This window comes from Lactuca serriola, chromosome 6 (assembly GCF_051521515.1).
Source record: "Lactuca serriola cultivar US96UC23 chromosome 6, Lser_US96UC23_V15, whole genome shotgun sequence".
Classification (NCBI taxonomy): domain Eukaryota; kingdom Viridiplantae; phylum Streptophyta; class Magnoliopsida; order Asterales; family Asteraceae; genus Lactuca; species Lactuca serriola.
The window spans coordinates 21554586-21566733 of record NC_136413.1 but is presented as its reverse complement, the minus strand read 5'-3'; the positions used below and the strand labels follow the sequence as shown (position 1 = coordinate 21566733).

Here is a 12148-nt window from a genome sequence, read left to right as displayed (position 1 = left end):
CGTAAAGTTGCAAACGTTACGTTCATGCATGACTAAATGAAACTCTTAAGCTTAAGAAGGACTTAATAAGTGACTTAATGCATGCATGAGACCCAATACCTCATAAAGTTGGCACCTTTATGCTTAAAGAACCCCTAATAAGCTCAGATCTAGAAGCAGGGCCGGTCCAATGTTTTTTACTACCCGGGGCGAGATAAAAAAATTATGCCCTTATATGTGTACCGTACAATAACAAAAACATTTATATAAAAAATATAATAAAAAAATGCAATAATTTTTATAATCAAACAAATAATACAAACAAAACATACAAATTAAAATCACCTAAAACGATGTCTTCGTGCATTTTTTGAAGCAAAAACATCTCTTATTTTACAATAATCAATATTTTGTAAAAAATCACTTTCAATACTTAAAATTGCTAATCCATTCAATCTTTCTTGACTCATGGTACTTCGGAGATACGATTTCAAAAGTTTCAATTTTGAAAAACTTCTTTCCGCGGAAGCAACCGTAACCGGCACCGTCAACAATATCCTATAAGCAACCAACACATTAGGGAACATATACATTCTTCTTGCATACTCCATTATTTGAATAGATGTCCAAGGACTTTCACTTTTGTAAGCTTCACCCGGCAACATTTTCTGCAAAATTTGTAACTCAATGAATAAACCATCTCCATCAATATCATAATCTTCACCATTTTTCAAATTGGACTCAAGATTTAAACAATATTTTTTTAATTCATCATCATCTAAAGAAACTAATTTGGAACCATCAAACAAAAAAACAAATATAGATTCAAAATATTGCATTTGTTCAAATCTACTTTTCAATTGAACAAGAGCCATATCTACAAGAATAATAAAATAATCTCTTTTAAATGCTTCTTGAGAAGATTGATGTTCTCTTTCGGGATTTGGGATTTCATCAAATTGTTTTTTTTTTCTTTTAGAATTGCGTTTTTGAGTAAATTCGGGTTTAACTTTAACACTATTTGCTATTTCTTTTGCTTCACTAATAGCAAAGTCAAACCCATTTTCCCTATATCCTTCAAAATAATTAATTAATCCCTCTAAATTTTTTACAGCAACATCAATAAGTATTTCTTTGGATTGTAACTTTTTACTTACCAAATTAATTTTGTACAAAATTTCATACCATATAACTAAACTTAAAATAAATTCAAAACTAGAAAATTCACCATTTACTAGTGAATCAACATCTCTACACACTTGTCCATTATCACTTATTATAGATAATTTTTTTAAAGCTTTTCTTATTTGAGAAAATTGTGTTTTTATTTTAACACATTCAATATGACTTTCCCAACGAGTAGCTGATAATGATTTAAGTGTTAGATCGTCTATAAACTCAAGTAAGACACTCCATCTTTTTGTTGAATTAGAAAAAACATTATAAATTGTTTGACATGTACCAAAAAAAGTTTTTGCTTTTTGACAAGAATTTGTCATATCACACAAAACTAAATTTAAACTATGACATCCACAAGGCATATAAAAAGCTCTATTATTTATATCAAGCAACCGTTTTTGAACACCTTGGTGTTTACCTTTCATATTCGCCCCATTATCATACCCTTGACCACGAACATAGTTAATATCCAAATCAAGAGATTTTAGGGCATCTTGTAAAACATTAAAAAGACCTAAACCGGATGTATCTTCTACAACTAAAAACTCTAAAAAAAACTCTTCTACTTTTAACGGAACACTTTCCAAATCTACACATCTTATAATCAAAGTCATTTGTTCTTGGTGACTTGCATCCGAAGTGCAATCAAGAATAACAGAAAAATATTTTGCATTTTTTATTTTTTTAATAATTGCACTTTTACCCTCGGATGCTAACATTTCAATTAATTCATTTTGAATTTTATGACTAAGATAATGATTATGTGTTTCTTTGTCTTTAATCATTCGAAAATGTTCTTTCATTACCGGATCCCACTCCGCAATCGATTCAATTACACTTAAAAAATTGTCATTTGAGTTTTCATAAATTTTTTCATTTGTACCACGAAAAGCCAAGTTATTTTTTGCTAAACATTTTACAACAGAAATAATTCTAACCATAACTTCTTTCTAATGTTCGGTATCTTTTTTTATCATTTCTTGAATTTCTTTGTCAATTGTTTCATTTTTATTTAACCTAATTCGTGTTTCAGTACATGTTCTTAAATTAATCATATGGTCAGAACTATTTTCATGCTGTTTTAATGTTTCACTAAGATGCTTCTAATCTTTAATTCCTTCGGTTGCCAAATTACTTTTAGTTCGAATTGTTTTAAAAAGCTTACAACAAAAACAAAAAACCTTATCAAGCTCTTTTGAATACACTAACCATTTTCTATCATAAAAATCACCATTTTTTAATTTACGAATAAAAAAATCACATGAAAAATGTCTACCAAATGAATCTTTTGGAAAAACTATATTGTAACGCATGTGTCTCCGGGATTGCCATTTTTAGCAATGTAATAGTCTAGGTTAACCTTTGTAACCCGTTTTGAAATAATAAAAGTGTATTATTTGAATATTATGTGTTTTGTGCTTAATTGCTTAATTATGTGGTTTGATTAGTTAAGAATAAAAATAAGCGTCAAAATTAAAGTGTGAGATAAGCCCGATATCTTTTCATAAAGTTGTAGTGGTCGAAACAAGGATTCCGGAGATATAAGGAATGCCGAAATCCGAGTTATAACGAAGAAGTTATGACCTGTCGAAGTTTCGCGACAGAACCGGCACGACCCAGCGCGACGTAAATAGTGAATTTAAGGTAGATAGATATCTATCCTTAGTGATCTAAATGAGAATTGAAGATCTCATTGATAGTAGTGCAACGACGGAAAGACAGACGGAATCGGAGTTCAGATGAAGGAGTTATGAATTTCGAACGGAGTTTTCCTGTCCCGGCCTACTAAAGATAATATATAAGTAATATACTTATAATATATTAAAAATAAAGTCAAAATTAGCCAATGGAGTCTAAACGAGAGTTGTAGAGCATAATCTCACCTTCGCGGCGATATAAAGAACGTCGAAAACGGAGTTCGTATGCGAAAGTTATGAATTTCTGAAGTTCGGGGCGCGAAACCCCAAAACTGTCAGAGCCCACGACGTGGAACAAGGTTGCCACGACGTGGCAAGTGTCCTGTCACCTCCGGAAGGCCCCCAGATGCAACTTGGGATGACGCATGCAGTGACGACCAAGCCCACGACGTGGAACAAGGTTGCCACGACGTGGCAAGGGCCAAATTTGCCCTATAAATAGATTTGAAGGGCCAGCCGTTTAGGGTTGCTATTTTCTCTCTTCTCTCTCCTGTTTTGCATCGATTTGCGTGCCAGAAGTACCCCGAAGCCCCGGTAATATTCCCAAGTCCCGAGATCCCGAAGATCCCGAGAAGTGCGGTTCCCGAGTCGAAGCTCTGCCCGCGAGAAGTTCGATTTTCGAGGAGATCTTCCAGATCTGCTGAGGAATACTACTTCTATAAGCCGTAGTGCCATCGGATCATCTTCTGATCAAGTGAGTGTGTAGTTATTTTCTTTCTAATACAATAATACGAAGTATTTTATATAAAAATACGTGCTATGTGTATATATTTGGTTGTGTTATGTGTGAATGTGTATTCACTCTCTTCTATCTTATAGATCTGCTTATTTCTTTATGAGATATGTGTTATGTGTGTGTGTGCCTCATCTGTTATGTGATATATGTGTTGATTAAAGCATGCTATACAGGTTTTCTTTAAACTATGTATACAAATGTATATTTTTATCTACTAATATGTTGGGTAGAACATGGGTAGATAGTTGGTGTGTAATAAACAGATGAGAGGCCTCGTTGTTGTTTGATTGAGTCATCTAGCGGAGTTTAGATGACGACCACTGGCTATTCTAGACAGTCTTGTGGAAACATTAGCAGGTTCGCCACCTGTAGGTGTTAATGAACTTGGGTGTTCATTCGCTGTACTCCATCCCCCTCATGGTTGCCTTATTTGACTTATATTGCTGAGGTACCCCCGAAGCATGTGTTGTCGCCCCGATGAAATATTCTTAGACTAGGTCCCTTATGTTAGTTGTTTTAGGGACATTAAAGTGAGAATAACGGGAATGAGTAATTGGGTTATTATTGATTGGTGAAAATTAAATATGATTATTTATTGTGGGTTGAAAACCCTATATGCTCACCAGGCTCCCAAGCCTGACCCACTCAGTTTTAATTGTATTACAGGAAGTGGCGCGAGGGCATGAGATGGATGAACCATCGGTTGTTTTGTTTACAAGTCTGTATATGTATATATTTGTTGAATGACTTGTAATGTTATCGTTTATGCTTATTGGTCTGTATCGGAACATGACACCCCGAGTTTTGATTATATAATGAAAAATACATTTCTTTTATGAAATGCTTTGGTAAACAGTGTTTTATCATGTTTTGTTTTTGGGAACAAATTCCGCAACTCTTTCAAATCAAAAGGATTTACTCTGAAAATATTTTAAAAGCATAAATGAAAATCGGTCTTTTCTGGCCGAGATTTTGGGGATGTCACAGTTGGTATCAGAGCATTAGTTTAAGCGAACTAGGAATTTGTAGGATTTCTAGACTTAAACTTAGAATGCTAAGTGAAATTTTGAGATGTGTGTCTGTTGTGATTTAGACACGAGCACTAGTTTATTTTAGGAAAGTTGCCTAAAATGCTTTTATGTGCTAAATGTTATATGTTGCCATATATGATATTATTTGTTCGGATCTATGGTCTGTTGCCGACCGGATCTAGAAACCTTATGTGTGTAGGATTCTAAGCGTACGTCTACGATATTAGAACTAGCATGTAAACGTTTCGGAGTGATAAGGATGATTTGAATATCTATCATGATTGAGGATCTAATTTCACCTTATTCGGTGTGTAGATCAAAATGGTGAGAACAAGAAGTGGAGTTGGAAATGCTGACGAAAACAGGAATCAACCACCGGTGATTGAGCCAATACCTGTCGTAGCAGCAACACCTGAGCCAATAACCATGGCTGGTGTGCAATTGATGATTCAGACGATGTTGGATCGTCAGATGGATGAAACTAGACGGTTGCTTCAACAAAATCGTGAAGAACTATCGATTCGTGTGGAAGAGCCTGAATTAAATGAAGGGCACTCGGAAGGTGGAAACTTCAGTGAGTCTGTTGGTCCAGCCAACCCACCGATAGTTAGGCAAAATAACCATGATGGAAGGAATGATGGAATGGGATGCAAGTACAAGGATTTTCTAACTTGCAAACCATCGACCTTCAATGGAAAGGAGGATCCGATTGGGGTTATGGATTGGATCTCCGAAATGGAGCTAGCCTTCATGACTTGTGGCTGCAGAGGTAAATTGCAGACTATCTATGCCGTGCGTCAATTCCGAGGTGGAGCCGTTCGTTGGTGGAACACTCTAGGGAAGACCTTAAGCCCTAATGAGCCACTGCAATTGTCATGGGCAGAGTTCTTGGTGCAGTTCAAGCGCAAGTTCTGCTCGGCTCAAAATCTGTTGGAGTTGGAGAATAAGTTTTTGACATCGACGAAAGGTAGCATGTCAGTTGATGAATACACCAATAACTTCACCGATAAGATGGAGTTTTCCTTGCGTATCGTTCCAGATGAGCTGACAAAGGTGGATCGGTATGCGAAGGGACTCCCATGGGAGTACGAGGTGCCAGTACGTCAGGCACTTACCCTAGAGGCAGCTATCTGGGCTGCCAAGTCTGTGGAGAACATGATCAAGGGGAGAACCACCGACAAGGCTGATGTTGGTGAGAAAAGAAAGTTTGAGGGAACATCTGGTTCCGGTAAGAAAGGAAAATTTTCGAAATCTGATTCAAAAAAGTTTGGAGGAAAAGGAGGCGAAGCAAAGTGGTGTGATAAGTGTAAGAAAAAACACTTTGGGAAATGTAGTGAGGATGTGACCTGCTACAAGTGTGGAAAGGTTGGACATTTTGCCAATGAATGTCCGAACAACAAAAGGATGTGTTTTGGTTGTAATGAAGAGGGGAACATTTTGAAAGATTGTCCGAAGAAGAAGGAGGCAGCAAAGCCCAACATTCCACCAAAGCCGAAGGCGAGAGCCTTCCAGATGACACTTGAGGTTGCGAAAGATGAAGCTGATGTCGCTTCAGGTACCTTTCTCGTAAACGAATTACCTGCTCATATATTGTTTGATTCTGGAGCCAACTACTCCTTTATTTCGCATGAGTTTGGTAGAAAGCTAGCTTTGCCTATTGATAGACTAGATAATGCTTTATTAGTCGAAGTAGCTAGTGGCAAGTTTGTACCTGTTAGCCATCGTATGAAAAACATCTTGATCGACCTTAATGGGAATAAGTTTCACGAGGCGTTATTGCCTATCGAACTTAATGGTTTCGACATCGTCTTGGGAATGGATTGGCTTAGCGCCAATGATGCCGAAATTTTGTGCAAGAAGAAGATAGTTAAAGTAAACCTGCCAGGGAAAGATTCGTTTATGGTGTATGGGGACAAACGCAAAGTGAATTCTGGAATCATTTCTCTAATGAAAGCCAGAAAGTGTTTGACCAAGGGATTACATCATATTTAGCATTTGTGATTGATGCTAAGAAGGAAAAGAAGGTGATGCAGAGCATTCCAGTGGTGTGTGATTTTCCGGAAGTGTTCCCCGAGGATCTTCCTGGATTACCACCTGATAGACAAGTGGAGTTCAGAATAGACTTGTTACCAGGAACCACGCCAATAGCAAAAGCACCTTATCGATTAGCACCGACGGAGATGAAGGAGCTGATGATGCAACTTCAGGAGTTATTGGACAAAGGTTTCATTAGACCTAGTTCATCGCCCTGGGGAGCTCCGGTGTTATTTGTGAAGAAGAAAGATGGAAGTATGAGAATGTGCATCGATTACAGAGAGCTGAACAAGGCAACAATAAAGAATAGATATCCGTTGCCGAGGATTGATGACCTATTTGATCAATTGCAAGGTTCGAGCTATTTCTCGAAGATCGATCTTAGGTCAGGATATCACCAGCTGAAAGTAAGAGAGCAAGATATCGAGAAGACTGCATTCAGAACTAGATATGGACATTACGAGTTCTTGGTTATGTCGTTTGGACTAACCAATGCTCCGGCAGCGTTCATGGATTTGATGAATAGGGTTTGTAACCCGTTCCTTGATAAATCTGTGATAGTGTTCATAGACGACATTCTGATTTACTCGAAAAGCCAGGAGGAGCATGGCAGGCACTTGCGAGAAGTGTTAGAAGTTTTGAAGAAGGAGAAGCTTTATGCGAAGTTCTCCAAATGTGATTTTTGGATTCGTGAGGTCCAATTCTTGGGCACGTGGTCAACCAAGAAGGGATAATGGTTGATCCAGCGAAGATCGAAGCTGTGACGAAGTGGGAACAACCGAAAAGTCCCACGGAGATTCGAAGCTTTTTAGGGTTAGCCGGATATTACCGCAGGTTTATCCAAGACTTTTCTTCGATTGCTACTCCATTAACAGCTTTGACCCACAAAGGAGCTACTTATGCTTGGAGTGAGAAGCATAAAGAAGCATTCGAGAAGTTAAAGAAGAAGCTATGCGAGGCACCGATACTTTCTCTACCCGATGGAGTTGAAGACTTCGCTGTTTATAGCGATGCGTCTGGTGTTGGATTGGGTTGTGTTTTGACCCAAAGAGAAAAGGTGATAGCATATGCGTCTCGACAGCTGAAAGAGCACGAAAAGAATTACCCGACTCATGATTTGGAGTTGGCAGCGGTAGTTTTCGCTCTGAAAATATGGAGGCATTACCTCTATGGCACGAAGTGAAAACTTTTCACTGATCATAAGAGTCTCCAATACCTCTTTAATCAGAAAGAATTAAATATGAGGCAACGACGTTGGCTAGAATTACTTAAAGACTACGACTGCGAGATACTTTACCACCCCGGTAAAGCTAATGTTGTTGCTGATGCTCTCAGTCGGAAGGTCAATCTTGAAAGGAAGAGGCCAAGAGCGTTGAGAATTGAAGTTGTCTCGACCATTGTGGAAAGTATAAAGAAAGCTCAAGAGGAAGCTTCTGAGAAAAATGACCGAAAGGAGGAGCGTTTGGGTAAAACGTTGGTGTTTGGTACTAACGGTCATGGACTGAAGGTATTCCAAGATCGTATTTGGGTACCTAAGTCAGGAGGAATTAGGGATCTTCTGATGGAAGAAGCTCATAAAACCATGTACTAAATTCATCCGGGTAGCACTAAAATGTATAGGGACCTGAAACCCTACTACTGGTGGCCGACGATGAAGCTTGATGTTGCAAAGTATGTGGTCGAGTGTGTGACTTGTGCGAGAGTCAAGACACAACATCAGAAACCTTACGGGAGTTTAGAACCATTGCCTGTGCCTATGGGTAAGTGGGAAGACATTGCTATGGATTTTGTCACTAAACTGCCCAGAACAAAGAATGGTCACGACATGATTTGGGTGGTCGTTGATCGATTCACTAAGAGTGCGCATTTCATAGTGGCCAGGGAGAAATGGTCTATGGAAAAGCTTGCAAATTCTTACGTGAAGGAAATTGTGAGGCTTCACGGTGTTCCGTTAACGATTGTATCGGATCGTGATAGCCGTTTCACCTCAAGGTTTTGGAAAAGTCTACAAGAGGAAATGGGTACCAAGTTATGTTTAAGCACAGCTTACCATCCGCAGACTGATGGTCAGAGTGAAAGAACAATACAAACACTTGAAGATATGCTGAGAGCATGTACCTTGGAATTCCTAGGTAATTGGGATGAACATTTACCGTTGGTAGAATTTTCCTATAATAATAGTTTTCACTCGAGCATTAGGATGGCACCTTTTCAAGCTTTGTATGGACAGAAGTGTCGTACGCCGTCTTGTTGGCTTGAGGCTGGGGAAAAGCAGTTTATGGGACCGAAGATGGTTCATCAAACTGCTGAAAAGTTGAAAATAATTAGGGAAAGAATGTTAGCAGCTCAAGATCGTCAAAAGAGCTATGCTGACAAGAAGCGAAGACCGATGACTTTTGAGGTTGGAGATTCGGTTTTGCTTAAAGTCTCGCCGTGGAAGGGACTTATAAGATTTGGTAAAAGGGGAAAGTTGAGTCCAAGGTTTATTGGACCGTTTAAAGTCCTTCAGAGGATTGGGAATCAAGCTTACAAGCTCGAATTACCCGAAGAACTGAATGGAATTCACAACACTTTTCATGTGTGTTATTTGAGGAAGTTCACGGGAGAAGTTCCCGATATAATTCCAATTTCCGAATTGAGAATTGATGAGAACAAAAGGTTGATTGAAGAACCAGAGGCAATTGTTGACCGAAAGACTAAGAAGTTGCGACGCAAAATGGTTGGATTAGTGCTTGTCCGATGGAAACACACGAATGGGCCGAATCTCACCTGGGAGACGGAGAGTGACATGTTGAGTCGCTATCCGCATTTATTTGTTGATGTGTGATTCCGGGGACGGAATCATTCTAAGGTGGAGAGAATTGTAACGCCTGTGTTTCCGGGCTTGCCATTTTTAGCAATGTAATAGTCTAGGTTAACCTTTGTAACCCGTTTTGAAATAATAAAAGTGTATTATTTGAATATTATGTGTTTTGTGCTTAATTGCTTAATTATGTGGTTTGATTAGTTAAGAATAAAAATAAGCGTCAAAATTAAAGTGTGAGATAAGCCCGATATCTTTTCATAAAGTTGTAGTGGTCGAAACAAGGATTCCGGAGATATAAGGAATGCCGAAATCCGAGTTATAACGAAGAAGTTATGACCTGTCGAAGTTTCGCGACAGAACCGGCACGACCCAACGCGACCCAGCGCGATGTAAATAGTGAATTTAAGGTAGATAGATATCTATCCTTAGTGATCTAAATGAGAATTGAAGATCTCATTGATAGTAGTGCAACGACGGAAAGACAGACGGAATCGGAGTTCAGATGAAGGAGTTATGAATTTCGAACGGAGTTTTCCTGTCCCGGCCTACTAAAGATAATATATAAGTAATATACTTATAATATATTAAAAATAAAGTCAAAATTAGCCAATGGAGTCTAAACGAGAGTTGTAGATCATAATCTCACCTTCGCGGCGATATAAAGAACGTCGAAAACGAAGTTCGTATGCGAAAGTTATGAATTTCTGAAGTTCGGGGCGCGAAACCCCAAAACTGTCAGAGCCCACGACGTGGAACAAGGTTGCCACGACGTGGCAAGTGTCCTGACACCTCCAGAAGGCCCCCAGATGCAACTTGGGATGACGCATGCAGTGACGACCAAGCCCACGACGTGGAACAAGGTTGCCACGACGTGGCAAGGGCCAAATTTGCCCTATAAATAGATTTGAAGGGCCAGCCGTTTAGGGTTGCTATTTTCTCTCTTCTCTCTCCCGTTTTGCATCGATTTGCATGCCAGAAGTACCCCGAAGCCCCGATAATATTCCCAAGTCCCGAGATCCCGAAGATCCCGAGAAGTGCGGTTCCCGAGTCGAAGCTCTGCCCGCGAGAAGTTCGATTTTCGAGGAGATCTTCCAGATCTGCTGAGGAATACTACTTCTATAAGCCGTAGTGCTGTCGGATCATCTTCTGATCAAGTGAGTGTGTAGTTATTTTCTTTCTAATACAATAATACGAAGTATTTTATATAAAAATACGTGCTATGTGTATATATTTGGTTGTGTTATGTGTGAATGTGTATTCACTCTCTTCTATCTTATAGATCTGCTTATTTCTTTATGAGATATGTGTTATGTGTGTGTGTGCCTCATCTGTTATGTGATATATGTGTTGATTAAAGCATGCTATACAGGTTTTCTTTAAACTATGTATACAAATGTATATTTTTATCTACTAATATGTTGGGTAGAACATGGGTAGATAGTTGGTGTGTAATAAACAGATGAGAGGCCTCGTTGTTGTTTGATTGAGTCATCTAGCGGAGTTTAGATGACGACCACTGGCTATTCTAGACAGTCTTGTGGAAACATTAGCAGGTTCGCCACCTGTAGGTGTTAATGAACTTGGGTGTTCATTCGCTGTACTCCATCCCCCTCATGGTTGCCTTATTTGACTTATATTGCTGAGGTACCCCCGAAGCATGTGTTGTCGCCCCGATGAAATATTCTTAGACTAGGTCCCTTATGTTAGTTGTTTTAGGGACATTAAAGTGAGAATAACGGGAATGAGTAATTGGGTTATTATTGATTGGTGAAAATTAAATATGATTATTTATTGTGGGTTGAAAACCCTATATGCTCACCAGGCTCCCAAGCCTGACCCACTCAGTTTTAATTGTATTACAGGAAGTGGCGCGAGGGCATGAGATGGATGAACCATCGGTTGTTTTGTTTACAAGTCTGTATATGTATATATTTGTTGAATGACTTGTAATGTTATCGTTTATGCTTATTGGTCTGTATCGGAACATGACACCCCGAGTTTTGATTATATAATGAAAAATACATTTCTTTTATGAAATGCTTTGGTAAACAGTGTTTTATCATGTTTTGTTTTTGGGAACAAATTCCGCAACTCTTTCAAATCAAAAGGATTTACTCTGAAAATATTTTAAAAGCATAAATGAAAATCGGTCTTTTCTGGCCGAGATTTTGGGGATGTCACATATATTGGCATCAATTTCTCTCTTAGGTCATTTTTCTATTAGTAAATCTTTCATTTTAGAATCTAAATCACCCCATACTCTAGGATCAAAGATATTAAAGTCACTTGGTTTATCTTTATCAACAAAATCATTGTTTTCAAAATCATTAGGAATTTCAACTGAATCATTGTTTTCAAAATCATTAGGAATTTCAACCGAATCATTGGAAGCACTAGGTGGATTATTAATTGGATCATTAGAATTATTTTTATTACCATTTTGATTCGTAACTAAAAATTTATTCAAAGACCCTCTTAATTGATTAGCCTCTTCTTGTTCTTTTTTCTTTCGTTTTCTATTTTGGGCACCTGATGGCTGTTTTCGGGGAAGCATATTAAAAACGCAACAAATATAGTTATAAAAGCTAAGCAAAGAAAGATACAACCTGACCAAATTGTATGAAATAAGGCTTCTGCAGTTCTGCTACTTCTAGTCAACAATGTCAAAAATATAGCTCCTGCTTCA

At 38.3% G+C, this 12148-nt stretch overlaps 1 protein-coding gene across 1 annotated transcript; it reads right to left on the bottom strand.

Annotated features, from left to right (window-relative positions):
• Window positions 1-320: 320 nt before the first annotated feature.
• LOC145059561 (uncharacterized) lies at window positions 321-1772 on the bottom strand. Its single transcript, XM_079007398.1, has 2 exons — window positions 1577-1772; window positions 321-1054 (listed from the first exon to the last, which is right to left on the bottom strand). The coding sequence occupies exons 1-2, from the start codon at window positions 1770-1772 to the stop codon at window positions 321-323; spliced, it is 930 nt and encodes a 309-aa protein (XP_078863524.1).
• Between the last annotated feature and the right edge of the window lie 10376 nt (window positions 1773-12148).